At 38.5% G+C, this 22685-nt stretch overlaps 1 protein-coding gene across 1 annotated transcript in view; it reads left to right on the top strand.

Annotated features, from left to right (window-relative positions):
- EVC2 (EvC ciliary complex subunit 2) overlaps window positions 1-22685 on the top strand; it is a 75301-nt gene that overhangs the window by 45679 nt on the left and 6937 nt on the right. Inside the window, exons 13-19 of the mRNA XM_086747202.1 lie at window positions 743-902; window positions 2050-2514; window positions 5494-5694; window positions 6987-7109; window positions 14568-14795; window positions 17016-17227; window positions 18688-18775. Of these exons, the coding sequence (XP_086603328.1) occupies window positions 743-902; window positions 2050-2514; window positions 5494-5694; window positions 6987-7109; window positions 14568-14795; window positions 17016-17227; window positions 18688-18775 (1477 nt within the window). The remainder of the gene's footprint in view (window positions 1-742; window positions 903-2049; window positions 2515-5493; window positions 5695-6986; window positions 7110-14567; window positions 14796-17015; window positions 17228-18687; window positions 18776-22685) is intronic.

The following is a 22685-nucleotide window of genomic DNA, read 5'->3' as shown; positions in this document are numbered from 1 at the left end:
GTTTGTGGAGAGGGAGGTTTTTCTAACTGTTGCAGGCATGGTTGAGATCTTGATTACTCACTGAAATTAAATACTGCAGCAACTGGAGGTAGACCATAGTCTTAAATTTCCATTTGAAAGCATTGTGTGCTTAAGACTGAGAATTTGCTCCGTTAGATGATTGTATTTCACTATTACTTTGAAATCTTTATAATTTTACTGATGATGTAGATACAATAGGAAATCTGAATATAAATCTTTTCATGGATATGATTGCTTTGTGTCTTTAAAATCATTCTAATTGTTTTTACTTGATTAGATTACATCCTTTAAATAGAAAATTGTTTCTAATGAGGAGAAGGAGTTATAAAAGAAATCTAAAATTGCATTCCAGGGGCATTACATGAAAAATGTAAATATTATGAATAATATATAAGGTTTAAAATGTCTCATTTGAATATCACTTGCATTACTAACTCATCTGTTATTGGTTTTGCATTTGCCTTCCCTTCCTTCCTTCTTCCCCTTCCTTCTTCGTACACCTTCGCTCTCCCTTCACAAACTGCCTCGATTCTACACTCATCTCTGAGATTCTCTTTCTGTTATGCACTTGCATATTTGATCCCCCCAGGTATCACTGCTAAAGAAACAAAGATCATTCTGTGTGTCTCCTTTGTTGAACCTTATTGTGGTACTAATTGCCTGAAATATACTTTTGCTCTTAAGAGTTTGGGATAACAGGTTTCAAACACTGTTATTACAGAGCAGGTCATCTACGTGAAGGTCATTTGGGAATGCTGCTGGACCGAGCTGAGACTGAAATTAGTTCTGTTAAACAGAAATTTGATCATGATTTAAAACAAGAAAAGCAAAAGCTTCGCCAGAAACTCATTACCAAGCGAAAGCGGGAAATGCTACAAAAGGTAATTATTTTCAGTATATTTATTTTCACAGGGCTTATCATGAATTAAAAATGGAAAGAACTGAAAAATAAAGTGTAGTTCTTAAGACAGGGGTCAACACTGCCAGGAGCATGGATGAAAATGTCTGTTGCTTTTAACTGTGTATTGCCATGCACTGTATTAATTATTCACTAAGTAATAGCTGTTCTTTTAGAAAAACCTACAGGAAAGTAATATAACTGGAGAAACTTGTGAAGCCCGTCTGCTTAGTCTAACCTGTCCAAGGGGGTTATGACAAGCCTCTATAATGTGCAAACCAGCTGAGCTTCTGGAGTCGGTGAGGGGGATGGCACAGATCTGTGACAGCTGTCATTTTCTATGGGTTTCCTGGCCTTGTGTGATTTGAAAGACTTGTACAGTACAGTTAAAATTCAGCTAAAAAACAAAACTGTTTAAAGGATTTTGTACCTGTGGCTGCTTGTGGTAAGACTGATGTCACCTAACCTCATCCATCTAAAAATCAAGGGTAACTCTGAGAGCTCCAAATCATTTCATAATGGAAGATGACTTGCAGGTGATCTGAGATAAATGGAAGGGAGTTGTCCAGGACAATCTAGCAACAATCCAAATTATCACAGGCCTGTGTTAGCCCTTCTGTCTAACAGTAATCTGAATTATCACAGGCCTGCTAGATAGAATCATAGAAGCATAGAATAGTTTGGGTTGGAAGGGACCTTTAAAGGTCATCTAGTCCAACCCCCCTGCAAGGAGCAGGGACATCTCCAACCAGATCAGGTTGGTCAGAGCCCCATCCAACCTGGCCTTGAATGTTTCCAGGGATGGGGCCTCCACCACCTCTCTGGGCAACCTGTTCCAGTGCTCTACAATCCTCACTGTAAAAAAATTTTTCCTAATATCTAATCTAAATCTACCTCCCTCTGTTTTAAAACCATTATGCCTAGTCCTGTCACAACAGGCCCTACTGAAGATGCACTCAAAGCCGTCATGTTGAGGGCTAGGTAAATCTCTGGACACTGAAAAGCCGTTTTGAGAACACTGACATACAAAAATATGAAATTTTGTGTTGCTATGAAATACATATTTAAAGAGCTAGAATTTGAGATGTTCCTTCTCTTAACCTTGTTCCTCCTTTTGGCTAATGAATCAGCAGAAAGAGCATCAGAAGGAGCAGCTGTCACTTGGAGACCCCTTCAAAACTACTAAGGAGGTGACTCACTACCTGAGCCACTGGAAAAATCTTCTAAGTGATCACACCATTGAATTAGAAGAACTTACCGAAAAGCTTGACAATGAGGCCACTGAAGAGCTGAAAGAGCTTCTATTTAGTCTAACAGAGAAAACTGTTGAAGAGCTTAAACGTGTTCAGTATGGAGTATTTGTGCAAGAACTGGTAAAGCTCAGTGTACCAAAGGTGCTCCTGCTGGAAGCTGTGGAGGAGCATAAAAAAGAGATCGTTGTTAAACATGAACAGCTTGAAAGGGAAGAGCGTGACAAGAGCACGGCTGCTGAAGAGCTGCTTCAGCTCACCAGGCAGAATCTAAGCCAAGACCTGGAAACGACCGTTTCAGAACAAAAGAAATTAAGGACCTGGGAACAGTCAGTATTCATGCAAGTATCTCTCTGCATCCTTTTCTTAGTTTTTATTGCAGACAGAGGTGAACTAGGAGTTTTCACACCTGTCTGGGTATAATTCCAGAGTGATCAGTTCTCTGTCAGGCACTTGGGAATTTATTTTTTTGCAAGCACTCAGCCCCCGGGGCACTGACGGGTGAGCCAGCACGCCTAGTACTGCACTGGAAATCTGGGAAACAGCAGTTATGAAACTAAAAACGTGGAGTGGTATTATTATACTTCCATTCACTCTGTGTCAGGTTTCACTTGCACATCTTTCATTATTATTCTCATTCTGTTCTCAGAGGTCAGATACTTTGGAAATGTCATTTCGTATGTCAAGCCTAATTAGCCGCATGTCCAATTTCTATATATTCCTTCCAGCCACAAGTTAAGCCTCACTCATCGGGTTTGTTTTAAGCTCTGCCACAGTATTTCCACATATTCCATAAATACACAGCGCAGTAGCCTGCCTCTCCAGCTCTTGGGCTGGAGACTGGGTATCAAACTTGGCCTATCTGCCCTGCTGACGAAGTGCCCCTGGCACCGAGCCGCGAGCCAGAGAGGCGTCACGACACAGGCGATGTTGCATAGAGGTTTGCTGGGCCCAGGTGCACCCTGTGGCCACCGCTGCCTGCTACAACGTGACCCTGGGGAGATGGGAAGGCAGGTGGTGGCCTTGCCACCATTGGGAGACCTTGCGCAGGGAGAGACCACGGCTGCAGCCGAGGGTTGTTTTGCGTGGTGCCTCTCAGACTGGGCAGCAAGGTCCCTGAGAGATTTGCATTGTTCATTAACGTTTCTTCTTAGCTTTCAAGTACACTTACAACTAGTTATTTTATTACCTGAATACTTGCAGTACTACATTTCCTATGCAACGTCTCTTTAATTACAGACATCGTTAGAGACATGGGAACATGGAAAAATAGTCTGCTGTCAAAATTGCAGCTTTAGGGGAAGCAACTGGAACAGGAGAACGTATCTTAGGCTGTCTGCCTATGGAGTAAACGTACCAGGCATGAGAGTTTGAACAGAGGAGGTGGGGGAAAAAAAAAAAACATTAGTAAAGTTTCTTCTTCATACCTCTTCTTTAAAGCAAAACACATTTGCATTGGCAATTTTGTTCAGACAGCATCTTTATAAGTTTGCCTGCTGCACGGTGTAAAACCGTATAACAGCCATATAAAAAGAAAACTTAACCATTACGTTTGCTTTGTTAAAGAAAAAAAATCCATTTGTGTCTTGTTTTGGCTCTAATTTCAAGGGCTTCATATTTTATTCAGCATTTTAAATACTTTTTTGTAAGCCCTGTCGATGTATCTTCTAGCTTACCTTATTATCTCTTAGTTACATTGCTGAGAGCAGACCTGCAGGAGCAGGGAAGCAGTTGGTATGACCCAGCAGTCTTTCCTGTTTCTAACCTACAGTTCCATTATAATTGTGTTCCCGCCCACAGTGTCCTCTGTTGTATTTGTTAGATGCTGTCTTTACTAACAGCAACAGTAAGCAGTTTGTTTTTTCTGGAAAAATATACAAAAAATGCAGCATTGCCACAACTGTCCTATCAAAAGCCGCTTAAAATCTGTCACTGTCTTTATGTTCAATCAATTTATGTCAGTCAATTTTGATATTTCAATGACAGATGCCAGCTCTCATGTTTACGTTCTCATCTACTCTCTAGTTTTCACAAAGAATTATTTTCAACGATAGCTTTTCACTTTCTGGCTTATCAAAGAGACCATGAGTTAGGCCGCAATATGAAGATCATTCATGCTTGAAGTCCCTTTTTAAATATGGACATAACAAAACTGTTATTTGCTGTATTTTCTTTTATATCTCTGTCTATATATCTGTATATATGAGTATATCATATGGTTAAGTATACTGTAAATGCTTGCTTTGAGCAATATTGCTTTAAAGTAAGTAATTTTTTGAAGAAAAAAACTTTATGCTTTAAAATGTTTTCATTTAGGATTTAGCTGTACTTTGCTGAATCAGTAAACAGAAATAAGGGTTTCTAAACTCAGAAATGTTTTGGTGAAATTATGAGGTGGTATACTGTGATATACTGAATTAAAAGCATCAGTCCTAATGGAACATACAGTATAATATATTTTTAAAAGAAAACTACTTTTTTAAAAGAATATACTGAATATATTTGCTTTAAATGCAAATACATTTTTTGGGAAACAGAGAAAATTTCCAAACAAAAAATTATGTTATTTTTTATGAAGTACTCTTAAGGAAATATTTCAGTCACAAGATAAGAAGATGAATGTAGTCTAAAGTTGGTCACAACTGGAAGATGAATTTAGGCTTTAGCATGCTTTAATTTTTGAGTCAACTTCAACTTGACCTGAGGATCAGTTCCCCAGACTTCGATGCTGAGAGTCTTCAGAGAGCAGGAAATTTCAGTGATTCAAAGTAGTCCTAAAATATATTCCCTGTTGTTCAGAGTGCTAGAAGCTTCTTTTAAAAAGAACAACTAGAACCATTGTGACTTTGTGATGGGAGAGATGACATATATGATTTTATAATAAAGAGAGACTTTTTTTTTTTTTTTTTTTTTTTTTTTTGCCTCTCAGTAGCTGTCACTGCTAAGTGCACAGGGAGACTTTACGGGGAAGCTTTTTTCTCTATTTCAGCCCTAAGTTCAGGATTTGTGTTGTCTGAAGGGGTGGAAGGATTCTGTGCAGAGGAAATGTGCTATTTTTTTTTTAATATTAAAAAACTGTTTCCTCTTGAAAATGAAATTATACTGTCCAGGAAGTTCTGTATGCAGAATTTAAAGTATCATCAAGGATATTTTGAACATGCCAATCAGCTCAGTCTTATGTGTGGATTCATGAACTGATACATGAATAAGTGAAAAAATGATGGTAATTGTCATGTAATGTATTTGTGTGCATGTCTCTTACATTTTATATAAAATTACTTATATCACTGAACAGCAGATAGCTTTAATTTTTTTAACAGGCAGCTTCTAAGTTTACCCCTCTCACTATCAGAAGAGGAATTGCTTAGAGTGAGGCAAGAGCTGCACTGCTGCTTCTCTCAGGTGGACAGCAGCTTGGCTTGGCCCAAGATAAGAGCAAGAACCTTGCTTCAGACTTTTGAGGTGGAGCGGAGGGACACAGAACTGCTGAAAGTTGATCAGAATTTATCAATGACCAATAAACAGGTGAGAACGATGTGGGATCAGTCTGGGGATGTGTGGGGGGTTCATGGGTGTATCTGCAGGCTTCTGCTGCAGATATGGGTCTGTAGCTTCTCCAGAGGTGTGACAGTGACATGTGCTTCTATCTGTGTGGATCAGTGGACCTTAAAGATAATTGTTTCGGTAACAGTTGGATAAATATTTTCTCCACATACGCCTGCGTATTTCTGCTGCTTGTATGTCCTCCAGCTTTCCCAAGAAGAAAGCATAGATACAAAGAAGCAGATTGGTGGCCAAAAGGGGCTGCGTCCCTGAGAAGAGTCAACTGAAATGCCAAAAATCGGAGCAATGCTGAGCCTGGCTCTGATTACCAGGGATGAGTTGAGTGCTTTACAGCCCAAACTGGGATTTCTCTGGCAGCCCATAAACAGTACTAAATTTGGCACTAAATCAAGGAAAGATATAGGGAGCTTTTTAGGGGAATGCCCTGCACTCACTTGTCCATGTAGGAAAGGGATGTTTAATTCCTCTAGAAAAACCTAAAACCTGTGGAATTAGAAATTATTTTCAGATCTTAAATAGGAGGAAAAAAAGTGTTTCTTGTATGCATTGTATCTGATACCATCATAAAAATTACTTCCTCTTGCTTTGTTTTTCTTCAGTTATGTTTTCTAAATACATAAACTAACTTGGGTTAATTGTACTAGAATTAGCCTAATTCAAAACCTTAATAATTTGTAAAGTACTAAAGAAGGGAAATGACTTTGCAAAGCCTTATAGTTGAACAGATGTTATCATTTCCCCAAGAGTCCATTATACTTAGTTGATATTCTTGTAAAGAAATATAAAGGTCGAGAATAATTTGATTACATGGAACAGTGCCCCTTAATACTATCATGGTTCATTTGTGATTCATATACTGTGTCTTGAAAACAATGTAGTTCTTAAATTAATATTCTTTGTTCATTTCAGCTGTGCTGAGGAGACAACATATCAGTTAAAATCTTCTCTTATTATCACTGCTAAAGCTTGTTTAAAATCAAATTTATGTGCCACCAGTTTTAATGGAAAGGATGAAAGAAGTTCAAATGAAAGAAGTTAAAAATGAAATTTCCAATTTTGTCTGCATGTCTGAAAGGAATCTTCTGAATCAGTAGGCAGCACCTTCACATCAGAAATATTTTGTCAGTGATAGTCATCCTTGCCAAGTGTTTCATTAATTGCTGGATCTGCCAATAATAGCAAGTTATAATCTTAATGTTAGCATCTTCATATACCTTTTACAAGTAAAGCATTTTGTGCTCATCTTTTTACAGCAGCATTCTAAAATGAAAAAAACAGGATCCAGGAATAGAAATAAGATAGATATACTGAAGAAATCTTTGCAAGACAAAATTTTAATTTATGAAGAGTCGATGAAAGATGAAAATTTGAATAAGGCAAGTGAAAATTTTTTCTATACTAGGTCAAAACCTAGATTTTTAGTAATTAAAAGATGGTCATTTTCTATCAATGTGAATAAGAACCAGATGAAAAAGGCGTGAGGTTTAGTGGTATGACGTGTCTCTCTACTCTTACCTGCATTTGTCAAGATATTCTATTTCAAGCTTTTTTTTAATTTTTACACCTCAGTTACAGAACTGATTTTATGTCTCACCCTTTTTTCTTCGGGTGGTTCTGGGGCTTGACATATGTATGATTGCAAGACTCCCCTAAATCCTATGGGTTTCTTAGTAAGGCTTTCAAAACAGGGACGGTGCTTCACTGCATGCATCATTTGGGCAAGATTTAGTTCTTGGACCTCTCCTAACACTACTGAAAACCCAGAAATGGGTTCTTGGATCCAAAGACTCCTTGGGTAGAGGCTGAGTTTGTTTGTACAGAGCTTATTGAAAGGGAACCTTGATTCTGGTGGGTATCTTTTAAAAGCCTCACAGCCGCAGTCTAAAGTTAATCTTTAAGGAAAGAGTGGAGCCAATATCAATATGGATTTTGGATGCTTTTTCCTTCTCTGCCAGCAGATGTTCCGTGAGATCTTGTTGTTTCATCTTTCCCACTTGTAAAATGTGGATAATACTACTTTTGTATATCAGAGGGCGTTACAATGATAACTGTGTTAGACACAGGTGGTGCACAGCTATAAGAACTATGCAAAACAAGCAGGTGTCATTGGTAGTAAAAAAGGGTAGATAAAAACAGTTTCACAAATTATTACAATATCAATTTTAGTACCAGTTTGGACAAAAATCAGTTTTTACACCTCTTTCCTCTGCTTTTTGTACTTGTATCCAGATAAATGAAAAATACTGGGTCAACATGTTCATTCAGAATTAATTTTCCTTTTAAGTGAAATTAACACATTATTAGTACTGGTTGCAGATGATGAAAGCAAATGTTTATCTAGTCCAGCATCTAGTCTTTGAAAGTGAGGGCAGGTGCTCAGGCAACAGTGCAACAAATGGGCAAGTGTGTTCTGGCACTCTTTAATAATTTAATAACTGTGATCCAAGAATGCCTTAATCTTTTAGTGGGGGTATTTAAACTTTTGACTTCAATACCTAATGCCCTGACCTCCAAAACTTAGATTTTGGTCTGTTTTGGTTTGTTTTGTTTTGTTACTTGAAAGGAGTATGGGCTAAACTCTTAACGTTACAAAAAGTACTGAATACTTGTATTGCCTTACATTTTTGTTAGAATCTTGTTTTAAAATTGGAAAGCTAACTTCTCTAAGCCATATTCTTTTGTTTTTATGTGCACCATCTGGCATACCTGTTGTTGTTCTAATTGTATGGCTGCACATTAGTTACAAAAAGCCAAATGCTTTGGATTTTTCCCAATAAAGAAGCTAAACTGTTGTTAAGGAAAATCATTAGTTCAGACATTATCGTTAGGACACAGATCAACACTTATGTTGATCACAGAAGTAGTTTTTTTCTTTTGGCTGTTGCAATGTTACTTCATTCGTCATTTAGAATCTTACACTTTTAAATTTTGCATTGATGTGTACGCTTTTATAATCTCACTCAAAATTAACCATCTGAAGTTGTACAGCCAATTTAAGGCAAGGAAAAAAGGACAATGGAACAATACAGCTCTGACATATTTCTCCGGCCTTCACTGCTGCTGGCTTCACACAGTGCTGTGTGTTCTATCTCACTACAGAATGGCTATAAAATGGTTTCCCAGCTAATGTTTATGAAGCCAGCAGCAGGATGAGTTTTGTAATACTGTAAAACAAGCATGACAGAGAAGAACAACTCATAGACAGGAGGTAGTGAACTGGGAGATCACAGAAAGAAGTTTGAAGCCTAGTCTTGGAGCACCTGGGAGTATCATTGACCTTGCTGTGAAAATCTTCAATAGCAGACTGTATCTACTTTTTTTTTTGTGTGTGTTTCATAGCTGTTTTGAGCTGTCTAGTGCATGAGGAAGTAGCTATTCCTTTCTGAAATAGCAGTTACCTATCTCAGAGAAAACACAGTGGTAAAAATACTGGCATTCCAGTATTTGATCCAGCTTCTACCGAAATCCCCTTCTATGTCACACTGAAATCAGGTCTACTCGCAAGCTTTGGTTTTCACAAGTGTATTTTTGTTTGCAGAACTGTGATTTCACAGCTGAGAAGAGGCAGAAGGAAACTCTGGTGGCTAGGGGTAGACAGTAGTACCAGCTGAGTAAAGAAACATTTTGTTGGGTTAAGAGCAGTTAATCTGCTGTATGCTATTGAACAGATGCTGAATGATAAAGCTGAACGTCATTCCAATACAATCATAGAATAGTTTGGATGGGAAGAGACCTTTAAAGGCCATCTAGCCCAGCCCCCCTGCAAGGAGCAGGGACATCTCCAACCAGATCAGGTTGCTCAGAGCCCCGTCCAGCCTGGCCTTGAATGTTTCTAGGGATGGGGCATCATGCGGCAACCTGTGCCAGTGTTCCACCACCCTCACTGTAAAAAATTTCTTCCTTCTATCTAATCTAAATCTACCCTCTTTTAGTTTAAAACCATTACCCCTTTTCCTGCCACTACAGGCCCTGCTAAAATGTTTGTCCCCATCTTTCTTCTAAGCCCCCTTTAAGCACTAAAAAGGTACAATAAGGTCTCCCCGGAGCCTTCTTTTCTCTATTCTGAACAGCCCCAGCCCTCTCAGCCTTTCTTCATAGGAGAGGTGCTCCATCCCTTGTATTTGGGCATGCTTAACATATGGCTTCATACTTAGTAATATGCAAATAGTATCTAGTTTTGCAGTTTGAACCATAAATTTCATGGTTCATGGAATATATTGAGCATACAACATAAACACCCTGTTATTTGAAGTGGTTGGCAAAAGTGTAAGTATTTCTGTCATCAATGGCATCTCTTTTGCCTTTGAATTCGGCTGCTATTAAAATATACATTCTTATGTCTCCTTGTAAGTGAACTTGAGTTGTCAAACTGCATTTCCATCCTTATTCATTATTCATTTTAATGGGTTCAAACTTACACTAAAGGTGATCACTCATTTACTCATTCATCTATTCATTATTCATTCATCCATTCTGAGGTTTCATTTAAAATCCTCGTGTCTGAAACTGAGCCTCCTGTGAAGAAAGAAGCTAACTTTAAATTTAATTGTGTGCACAGACCTGTCAAAACATTTCTGTGTAATTTTTTTTAATCTCATTTTTAAAGGTTTGTAGCACATTCTGTGCTTAAACCACAAAGGCAGCCTTCAGATATTACTTACTAATTCTGTGGCATATAAAACAAATAATATCTCTAGCGTATATTTTCCCCTTTTTTGAGGTATTGTAAAAATATATGTATTCTGGCAGGCAGTATCTTAGACATGTAAATAAAAGCTGTAAGAAAAGAAGGATGCGCTCCTCAGTGTGTGCATCTTGTCATAACTCGTTGAAGCTCATTGTGTTGTAGTAATTTCTGTTAGTTAAGAAGCTGCTCTAATACACTGAATAGGGAACATCACATAGACTCTAAAGCATTAATCCTTCTGAAAATGTACCTATTTACTTCTAGTCAGGTAAGTGTGCTTGTTTTTTTTTTTTTTTCGCCCATTCCTTACATAGGTGCTATTGTAATGAAAATCTTAATATAAGTAATTTAGTGTCTTGCAACAAAAACATTGGTTGTTCTCATTCATCTTCATTTTCTTGCTTTTAAGTAAAGTCAAAACTCAACATTGCCAGAGTTTTGAAAGGTGACCTGTGGCATTAGTTGTCCAGCCTAGTTCATTTCTAACGTGATGAAACGATGTCTGAAAATGATGTCTGCTCTAGTGATGCATCTCCCTGAATACCTTGCTATGCAGCAGCTGTTGTTAGTGATGTATTAAGTGGCTGGCTGAATGGGACGTAAATTCCTTGCCTTCCTTTAGAAGTTATTTCTTCTGATATTATGTTATTGTGTCTGTTTTAGTGTTAAGGACTCACTTCAGTTCCCTCTTTAAGAATCACCTAAGAGTGCAAAAGCTTTTACTGCTGAAAAGAGGGGTGAAGCCAAGTCAATGGAAACTTCACAACTGAGACCTTGAAGAATTGGGCAGTTGGACAATACAGCTCTGAAAATTGCTGATTGCTTTTGAGAACATTGTCTTGTATCACAGTGGTCAATAGTATAACAATTAAATGTGCCTTTCAGAACAAAAATTTTAGTCTTATTTGAGAAATTAGTCTTGTGCATAGGCTTTTGAAGAAAGATTTTTTAGAAAAAAAATTATTATTTTGTTTTAAGTATTTGGCTTGGCGGTGAGATGTGGAATAGTTTTACTTCTAGGTAAAGACTTCTTTAAGTCTTATGTCACTGGCTCATAAGACTATCTTGAAATAACACTTTGGATTTTGAAAATAAATTTACTTTGACAAGATAAAAAAAAAAATAAACCAACAAACAAACTCCCCCAAAAACTGAGTTAGGGTGAGATTGACTATCTTTTGCAATCTGTATACACAACAAATATTGTGACTTGTAGGATGTTCCGCAAAAGTTTTTGTCTTTGATTTCTGATCAGTGCTGCTAGAGTACAGTGTGCATCTTTGAATGCCTGGGAACTACTGGACTGTGAGCTTAAATGGGAGATGCTAAAGTTACTTGCTTTTCAGTAAAAAGCATGCTGCAGAAAACAAAAGGCCTCAAATTCATTTTAATAGATTTCTTGCCTGCCTGCACAGAATGTACAAAGATATGTGTAAAAAACTATTGTTATTGAATTTTTTCCTACTGAAAACTGAAACATAGAAACAAGAAATGGATATTTCTGGATCTATCCTAAGGTAAATGTCATCTGCTTTTTTTTGAACAAGTACTGGAAGGCAGCTCAGCTCTTTTTCCGTAGTCTTGGAAATGGCCATTTCTTTTGCTTTTTACTGGAAATCTCTGCCTCTCGTTCAAAAATAGCAGCTTATTTTTTAGCATTTTGGTTACCATATTTGCAGTATGATCTCTGAGTTGAATTCTCCTCCTAACTCAAATATCTCTTATGTTTATTTGTGTCACGCACCTACATTATTGAAGATCAATTTGTTAGATTAACAGTAGCGTTGAGAGACATTGTCTGTCTTTTAAGATGGAGGTTTGTTAAAAATATCAAGAAAAGGAATCTTGCCACTGCTTTATGTCTGTAGGATGATTTCTTACTCTTGTCTTGTAGTTGGCTTAATTCATGTTAGCAGGAAATATTTCCTGAAGGTAACCTTCTGTTTCTTGCATTCAAGGGCATTCCAGATGATGTAATGGAGACTTTGGAGAATATCACATGAGTATGAGAATATCACAAGCATATTTGGTTCCAAATCACATTTTAAAATTAGCTCCATTTACTGGATAATAGAATTTGTATGATATGCAATCACTCTTAGCAGGTCTCTTACCAATAAAATTTCCAGAGAAAATTAATGGGCATCATGTTACGTATTTATCATCTTAGGGATCTAAAAACTTAGTGGAAGTCTCCTTAAATGCTCCTTTAAAGCTAGTCATGAGTAGAGTCAATAATGTGTAATCCTGATTAACATGAAGAGAAAACTGATGAGGTTTTAATGTCTTGAGTACGTACCATCTCTATTTGTGCAAAGATATTCTAAAGGGCAAAATCAGGTCTTGTGCTGATGGGAAGTTATACAGTGTCTAAAGACTACAGTTGATCTTTACAGTGTTGTAGTTCACGCTTGCAGGGCAAATACTATTGGTCATTATTATTCTTATATTATAGTCTGCTAAAACTGTAGAGATTAAGACTGCATGAGTGAAGGTATACCGCAGGATGCCTACCATGCTAAGATACTCACCTACCATGCTAAGATACTCACCTACCATGCTAAGATAATGCAGGTATCTCAGTTGAACAGGGATGTTCATCTCTGCCTGTTCTTTAAGAGGGAGGCAACACTTGATGAGATGAACACTTTTCCGTAGGATGCACATGTGAGTACCTGTTCTCAGGTGCCACAGTGACAGTAAACTTAACCAAAACTTATTTAAAATTTTTTGAGATGCCTCCTTTGATGGCTGTGGTTCTTCCATTCTGTCACAGGCAGTAGTTACCTGAGCATTGCATAATTACATAATACTGGAAAGTTTTTTGGTATGCTGTGAAATCTATTAGATATTAGATTTGTCAGGACCAAAAGAGAATTTAAAGATGGAGTGAGGAAAAACCCTGCACTCTGATATACAGCAGTGTATAGCTGGGCTGTTTCTGTGCTTTTAGCTTTGTCCTAAATGCAGGGCGTAGGGCAGCAATTGATATCATCACCAACTAGTGGAGTTATAGCTCTCATGGTTTCATGTGCTTCCTCTCTGCCTGTCTTCTCTCTCTCTTACAATCCAACTTTTGGACCCATGTGCATAATACAGGGAGAAAGAATAAAACCAAACTGATAATTATTTACTGACTTTGATGATTCAGCTACCCAAAAGTCAGATATGTAGCGTAGCCATCAATGTCTAACCTAGACATCCACACTTAGACATCAGTGGAAATGCATTTTTTTAGGATACAAAACATACTGAGAAGTACCTTTTCCTTTTCTTTGACTATAAAGGGAGCTTAGAGTGAAGAGCTGGGATGGAAGCATCTAAAGAGGGGAATTGCAGGTGGCTACTATCCATGTTGTCCTGCAGAAAAATGGTCACAGTGGCAATATTCCTGGCTGTGAACATCAGTGGTATAGCACAGAGACCTTTGTCAGTCACATTGCATTTGATTGTGTGCTTGCACGTGCTTGCCTTTCACCCTTGGGTAGTTTCTATGGAAGTCCCATCAGATGTGTGACAGCAGCATAGTTATTGAGTTAAATCATTTTTATTGAATCCAGTTTTAATCTTGTTTGAAATCCCTTAACCAGTAGACTCTTGATTCACAGTTTACCTTTGTTTTATATAGGAGGATTTTTGGTTATTTGCTTGAAGAATAGTAGGTTAAATTGCATTGGTCAATATTAACTGACACGTGCCAATTTGAAACTAAATACAGTCTTTCTATATATTTTGTATTTTTGCTAAACAGAAGGATGTATTTTATCTTCCTATTTAACCAATCACATAGGTAAGCATAGATTTATTTATATTTTAATTTTTAGTTTGATTATATTGAAAATTATATAGACCCTTTATTTCAGGTTAATATTTAACATTAAAGTTATGAATACCCTAAAAGAAAGCCTGATCTCTTTGAAATATCTGACCTTACTGTAATTTTTTTTTTTTGATCACTTAAACACAGTAACAGCTTGGAATGTAGTGTTAAAAGCACGTTTTAAAATAATATATACACTGTAATGTAACAGCATTGATTTACTTGCTGCTTTAGTCCTTCTTGTTAATTACAGAGCAGTAAAGTCATGAGCGTCCATGTAAGGTTTTCTGTTAATCTTGTTATCTTTTGTGTTTTGGTATTTTTTAGGTTAAGTACGAATTGCTGCTTGAGAAAGAGTGTCAGCTGCGTGATCTGGAAGATAAACTTGGAGAGTATATTGCTTCTTTAGCCTTTCGAAAGTCTGTTAAAAAATCCAAAATGTTGGAGCTGTATACTGCTGTCATAAGTGTACAAGCTTTGCTCTTTGAGCAACTGAGCACATCAAAAACCCTGTCAAAATTGGAATGTATTCAGATTTTAGAAGCACATAATCCTGTAAGTAATGAAGTTGTGAAAAGGAAAATTCCTGTTAGGAAACAGCAACTATCGCAGTAGCTTGCTTGAGTTTGGTTTAAGTGGGCTGGTTTGCAGCTCCTGATGGTCCAGCACATAGATTTAGATAATTATGTGCACTTTAATGCACTCAGTGAAATAAAGAAAGGGAGAAAGTATAAGAGCCAGGGAAGATTGCGTATTATTATTATTTATTTTTATTATAGTAGCATCTGGAGGTCTAGAGTCAGAACAGTAGTATTTTGCTGGTTAATTAATGTTAAAGTTTTATTGATCAGAAGGACAACAATTGAGCAGCAATTGTGAGTCATGACTAGGATAGTGTGTAAATTGTCACGACTGTGTTACGAAATTGTTCATGCTATAGTGCTATCCATATGGTAAAATCCATAACCACATGATGTGCTTTAATCGTCAGATTTTTTAAGATCATATATACAGCCTCCTTCCTGTCTCTCTCTCTCCAAGCACACTCATACAGTTTAAATAGTAGAAACTCTGGAAAGGCCTCTTCCCTTCATCGTATTTGTTACATACTTGGTATGTGCCAGTTTTCTAATCCTTTTTTAATCCTTCAGTGCTCAGTATTCGTAAGGATTTTTTTTTCTTTTACATCTACTATTTGCAACCATCCAAGTGAGGCTTTGGAGAGCACTGGAGTAGAACAAACAAAATGGGTTTTTAAGAGCAAAACCTCTTTGCTAGAGGGCATCATTAGACAGCTATTGCTGTGAAAACTCCTGGTTAAATTTTAATGCTGTCATCTCTACAGAGTTTCTCTTAGAATGGCAGTTAGAATGCTTATATGCTTCCAGTTTTGCTTAAAATTTGTATTAAATCTGTAGGAAATAGTGAAAGTTGTATATAGACGAACTATTAAAAATTATTTAATCTGGAATTACTGCCTTTTATGCAGTAAGTGTAAGGGGGGGCTCTGCAAAGACATGGCTTTTAAATTCTCTGTCCTTGAAGGCATGAAGAAAAATAATTGAAGGAGCAGCAGAAGAGACACCTAATGTAGCTAACACTGGATTCTTTAGCCAGTGTGCACGAACTGAGTTGAGCCCTATTTTAGGGGGAAAAAGAAAGTATTTTAGACATTGTTTGAAGTTCCTGTTAGACTTGATTACAGGGACTGTTTCCTGGTGATCAAACCTGTGTCTCCTGCTGTGTTTTTGTCCAACTCCTTTATCTCACTAGCTGGCAAATTTTAACACCTGTTACTTTAAAACAAATGCATCAAATTGCACAAGATTCCATAATACTGATGACATCAGTGATAGTTTTACCAATCAGTGAAACAGACATGTCTGGCTATATGTGTATTTGCTTCATCCCTTTAGAGATAACAAATTAATACTCAGTTTTGGTGTTAGGACATTGGATATAAGCTCTGATGTCAAATCTTGCTGAGCAGGGAGTAGACACTTAGAGACGCCTCGCTCCACTGACTCTGTAGTCCGAGTACAGCAGGTGGACGAATAGATTAAAATTCAGCATTTTCTTCAAGCTACAGGTTGGGAAATAGGGCACTGAAATATTAAGCAACTTAAAGTTTGAGGTCAGACAACAGTGACATTGAGAAGCTGGAATATGAAGCATTGCTTCTGATGTCTAGCTGGACTCTTTGACCAAAGAGAGATCCTTGGCTTGAGGGATCCAGTCCACTTAAGACTTTGAGTTTCAACCCTTTGATTTTTAGAGTATTGTATCTTAACCCTAATTTTATCACACTAAATGTGAATTATTATCTTTTAACTTCACACTTCTTTGATATTAGTTATTGATTCAGTATAACTGAAAGTAGTCTGTTAGAGTTTCTCAAGCTGTTTCAGTGGCTTTATGCAGCTTATAGATGAATTCTAATGGTGCCATTCTTTTGTTTGGATCTCAGCCGTGTTGGTAGTGTACTTTCTAGATGTCCTCTACAGTGGAAGGTTGTAGAGAGCATCGACCTTTAACACAAGTGAAAATTGACTCATATCTTTTGGAATTGTTCTCATATTCATAGCGTGCAAGTCATGTTTACTGAAGCCATGCAATGAATTGAAAAGTGTAATGACTGCAAGTGGCTAGGCAGAATGAGAAATGAATAAAGTAATATCAGAAATTCTGATACCATCTTTTTTCTTCACTCCAAATGAAATTTGTTCTTCCAAGTTAAATTATGACTTTTTATTGTTACGTGTTTTCAACCTCTAGGAGATTGAGGAGCTTGACAGGAAGCTGGAGTATGAGATGTTACATAAGGAGTCAGCTCAGCAGCAGCATCTCATGAGTAGGCAGAAGTGGACTTCAGATGGATTGGGACTTTCGAGTGAAGCTATGGAAATGAATGCAGACAGACAGGTGACAGTTCTGCTAAGGCAAGCCATGAATAAATGTAGGCATCTTATAAATCTGCACCAGCAAAGGTGAGTGCTTTGGTCTCAGGTTTTACTGCAGTCCTTATAGGCCATAAGATATCACAGAGAAACAGCAGGCCAAATGTTCTGCTGTCCTGGGGAGGTACTGTACATCTGTGTTGGTACAGTGCATTTTTGTGATGTGACCCAGAGCATAACTGAGGAGTCTTGGGAATATTGAAATTAGAAACATGAATAACATAAATAATAACTTGGTTACATATAGAATGTGATGTGTTGTATGGCAATCACCATTTCTTGATGGAGACAATGGAAAAATAACAATACTCCTTAGCAGCAAGGAGGAAAAGAATTCTAATCCTGTTCCTTCATCCCCCAAGAAGATAGGTAGGGACTTCAATGAAACCTGATCTGCTGGGCTCAGAGGAAGTAACTGAGACAACTTAAATTGGATTTCCATCTCCACTGTCACACTGTAGACTGAATTCCCTGTCATGCAGTAATTTTTGATGGGATATATAAACTATTCTTCAGAGACAGGCTGAATTTCACTTTCCTCTGGACAGTTTTTAAGTGAAGATATGTATCAGTGACAAAAAAAAATATGCCTCTTGGGAGATGTATAGAAGTAGCTATCTTGTCATGAAGGTTGCCTGGCAAAAATGGGTGATAACGTGCAAAATTGTATTGTATTACATTCATTAGCATTACATGAGTTAGAAATTACATTTCTGTGTGTATTTCACAGTATTATAAGCCTACCACATTTCAAGGTTCATGTAAGATCCTGAGATGGTGCTTTCCATTACAAAGAAGATTTTCTGCAAAAGAATTGATATATTAAAAATGGCTTTGATAGGCTTTGAGTGGAGTTATTGCACTCTTAAGTCTGCTTTAATTCTGAAAGGGCTCGAGCTCTACTTGATGTAGATTAACGACTCTCCTGTTGCAAAACAGTCACTAGAAAAGCAGATAGATTACTGGCTTGTGGATTCTACTATAGAGATACATCAGTGAAGCCTTCAAAGAAACTGCACCTAGTCTTTACTATTTACCTGAAAACACAAAGGAAGAAACAAGTTTTCTGCTTTTCACGAATGATATAAGGATGGCTTCATTATTTGGTCCAGAAATAAAAGAATCACCAGTAGTAAGGAAGTCAACTGTTGGCTGTTATATTGCAGCAACAAAAAGATCCACAACTTGCCATGAAGTGTGGTGATGAAATTTAAGGAAGACGATGGGGACAGGTTGAATCACATTGCTTTGGAGTGATTTTGGATTTGAATTGTGTGCAAGAGCATAGCCTTAGATTCTGCTCTCATGTTTGCTTGGTGGTTCAGGGAAGAATGGAGGAGAAGGTGGCTTATTTTAGAAGTTACACTGCTCACCTAACTTGTCTGACAGAAAGATACACTTCCTGAGTGGATGACTTTCAGATACTGTTTCCTATAATACAGTCATTGTGCCTGGAAAGATTTCAGTGTTAATTCTGTCTTTCACTTCAGCTTAAGAGATGAGCAATGGAATTGCGTGGTGCTTGAAGATCTTCTGGAAAATATAGAAATTGATGCATTTTTGGCACTTTATAGTCAGGTAAGCATGAAATTGAACAAGGCTTCCAAGTTTAAATTACAGCTGTACCTGCAAATCAGCTTTTCTTTCTTTTTTGGGAACCATTACAGATGTATTTGGGCCCAGTTCTGCTAATAGTCACTACCAGTTCTGGTGTTTCAGCCTCTATTATCATTCACTTTGTTTAATTCTGACCTGCTTTCAGCCTTTGAATTTTACTGAGTTATACTTCTTTTTGTTCACTTAGAAATGCTTTCTGGGGTTTATCCTGTTGTATTTCATTCTGTGGAGAGAACTAAATTGCCCGAGTTTCTGGTTTACAGACAGGTTCACAGTTTGATTTTCATATAATGAGACAAGGGTTACTTTAGGTTTTAATCAGTGCTAGAAATTATCTGCATTGGTCATGTTACAAGACTAAATTATAGAAGGACTGCTAATTAAATTTGTTAGTATCATTACTCATGTTGTTTTCAAAATGAGCATCACCTCTTCAGGTAATCTGCTCTCCGTTGGCTGCCTGTCAGTGCCACAAAAGGCATTAAAAATGAATTGCTGTTGTCCCCACGTTTTGTCTCCAGATCATGGTTGAGGTATGTAGCTAATGTCAGAAAAGAGACTTGGTGTTGCAGCTTTTCTCATCCAAGTATCTTCCCTCTCAGGGACAGGTGTGGTTATAGTCACCTGTGTCATAAATTGGGAGCTCCAGACACCAGGAAGCCAAGGAGGGACCAGTTAGACAAAAGATCTCTCAGCTTTTTCTGTCTCAGATTGTTTCTGCTCAGGTTTCTGAACTCTCTATCCTTTCCTGAGTTAGTTGTCTATTTGAGGTCAGCTGCTCTCATGAAGAACTGGAGTGAGACTTCTGAATATTATATTTGTGTTAGGAGATTCATGTGGAAGGTAGTACATATTTTCAGATCCTTACTCTGATTTGGGTAAAAAATGTGCATCACGATCTCTTAAAGCTCACAGGAGTGTGATAGTCACTTCAGTCTCTGCCGCTTGTGGGGACACTCCAGCATCATTCAGAGCAAAGTCCTTCCGCAAGCCTTGCTGGAAGAGACTTACCGGGCAGCCTGATGGCTAAGGTGCTGTCCTGGAATGGAAGATCTCACTTGGTGTTAATGAATTAAATCAGGCAGAATGGGAATTCAAACCTCGTCTTACACTTTCTGAGAGCATCTTATCCTCTGAGCATAATAATCTGAACACTGAAACCCCATTCTGCTGTTTCTTGCAGAGTGTTTGAAGGTGTTTGTTGAGGTCATGAATAGTGTTACCAGCCTTCCAGTTTTAAATCCAAGCTATGTGTTCCCTTAGGATTTGGGTTTTCTTTTTTTTAGTATTATTATTATTTTTCTTTTTGATTTCCCTTCTGCCTCTTGTTGCAACTGCTTTTTTTTCAAACTGGCTTGCTGCCCTATCGGCCTTGACAGTTCAGGGTATTGTAAGCGGATGTGGCTGTCAGGAGCTGCTGAATTCTGTTCCAGCCTTCAGTTCCTTCTCACTGTTTTCTGCCCCTGTGGCCTACTGCAAATAGGGCGCCTAATGTTTTACTGAGACTTCACAGAAATAGCATCCTGCTGAGACTCATAAAAATTTCTGCTGCAGGTCTTTGTAAGGTGCTTATGATGTAAATATGCACATGATGGTGAATTTTAATCTGATTATTTCTTTATAACTTTAAACTTTTTATGTATTAATTTATCCTCCTTTAAAATAACTTGTAGTGCTGATTAGGCAGATGTCCACTATTTTCAGGTATTCGTTCGGTCACGGAATGGTGATGTGGGCAATGACAGCTATAACGCTTTTCGGAGGTGATGTTAAATTTGAGGCTTTATTTGTCCATTTGTAGTTGCAGTTTGTCTAATAGTTCAAAATTTCAGAACACTTTTCTGGGAGAAAATGTTATCTTTTTCCTGTTCACTGTAGCTTTTTTTTTTTTTTTTGTAAGACAGGTAAAGAGTCAAATGGCTTGAATGAGTATTTTGCTGAAACATTGTCATAGTTCAGCCCCGATCGGGACCAGACTATGCAGTCTCTCTCTCACTCCCCTCACCCTCCGAGAGAATAGGGGGAGATGATATAAGAAAAATGCCTCAAGATTTGAGATAAGGACAGGGAGAAATCCTTTAAGTTACAATTACGGGCAAAACAGACTCGACTTGGGGAAAACTATTCATTTATTTCTAAAACTAGCAGGAGAATGAGACAGGGAACAAGATAACCTCCCCCCACCCCTCCCTCTTCCCAGGCTTAACATTATCTCTACTACCTTCCCCGCCCCGAGCAGCACAGGGGTGAAGAGGGAATGGGGGTTGCGGTCAGTTTATCACACGTTGTTTTACGCCGCTGCTTCATGGTCGGGGGAAGAACTCCTCGCATTCCTCTCTGCTCCAGCGTGGGGTCCCTCCCACAGGCCACAGTCCTTTGTGAAACTGCTCTGGCGTGGGTCGTCTCTTCCACGGGGTGCAGTCCCTCCAGAACAGCTGCCCCAGTGGGCCCTCCATGGGCCACAGCCTCCTTCAGGCATCCGCCTGCCCCAGCGTGGGGTCCACCATGGGCTGCAGGTGGAACTCTGCTCCTCCGTGGACCTCCATGGGCTGCAGGGGGACAACCTGCTCCACCATGGTCTTCACCACGAGTTGCAGGGGAATCTTGGCCAGGAGCCGCATTACTCCTCCCCCTCCTTCTTCACTGACCTTGGCATCTGCAGCTGTTCCTCTCACAAGAAAAATTCTTCACAACAAGCTGGCAGACGCCTCTCAGGGTCTTTTTACATCTCATTCATATCTCATCTCTTCTCCACTTCTTGCAGCCGGGCTGGGCCTAGTCGGGCCCAGTCGGCCGCCCAGCGGGTGAGGCCTGCAAGGCACACAAGGCTCACACCTCCCCCTCTCTGCTCCCGCTCAGCTGCTTCACATATTCTCTCCCTTTTTTTCCTGTTTTCCCCTTCTTAAATACGTTATCGCAGAGGCGTTATCGCAGAACATTCTGCTACCAATTGGCTTGGCCTTGGCCAGCAGTGGGTCCGCCCTAGGCCCGGCCGAGTCCACTGAACAAATGGCAGCGACTTCTAGCAGTTTCCTACAGAAGCTGCCACCTTAGGCCCCCCCCTCACTAAACAAAACCAGAACAAACATGCAGTGCTTCTGATGTATGTTGAATATGATAAATATAAGTCTTAAATAAAATAAACTTCGTTCAGCATCACTGGAAAATAAATGTCAGAACAGATATATTGCTGATCTTTCCCTGTCCTACTGTGGTTTAAGTCATTGGTCTTGGTGGACCATAGTAAATTGTAAATTTTACCATTGTAAATTCTTTTTATATGCTTTTTTCTTTTTTTTTTCTTTTTTTCCCCCTTAGTTTATTATATATTTTTCTGACCAAATATGCTGCATCCAAAAATGCTGGCCATTATAAAGACTTTATACAGCACAGACCAACTCCTCCAGATTAGCACTACCAAGACCATTATCATAGTTTAATTTCAATGGTTTTAAATATGCTTTTGCCTTGCAGTCTTGGACTAATTAAATGAATGACTGGGACCCTGTACAGTGTTTATTTAGCAATTTCATAGGCTGGCAAAAACAGTCACTGCTTGGTGGGAGCTCTTTCAAGAGAGCATGAATACTGCATTAATCTCATACTGTGGTTCTTAGCTTTCCATACTCATGAGCATAGAAGGGTAGGAAGAAGATACATGTAACAAGCCAGCTGCTCAGCAGAAGAGGATGTTATGAAGTGTTTTTCTGCTGCTCTTGAGTTTGGCTGATAGAGCCTCAGCACCGACCTCTCTCTCAAAGGTATGAATTCGGGATATGTGGCATGTTAGGATGAATGCTGAGGCACCTGTGTAGGACTTGGTGGAAGGGAAGAGAGACAAACCCAGTGGCTCAATGCTGTTGCTGTTGCC

Source organism: Chlamydotis macqueenii, chromosome 4 (assembly GCF_036417535.1).
Source record: "Chlamydotis macqueenii isolate bChlMac1 chromosome 4, bChlMac1.mat, whole genome shotgun sequence".
NCBI lineage: Eukaryota > Metazoa > Chordata > Aves > Otidiformes > Otididae > Chlamydotis > Chlamydotis macqueenii.
The sequence above is the reverse complement of the archived record's forward strand: the minus strand, read 5'-3'. Positions and strand labels throughout refer to the sequence as shown.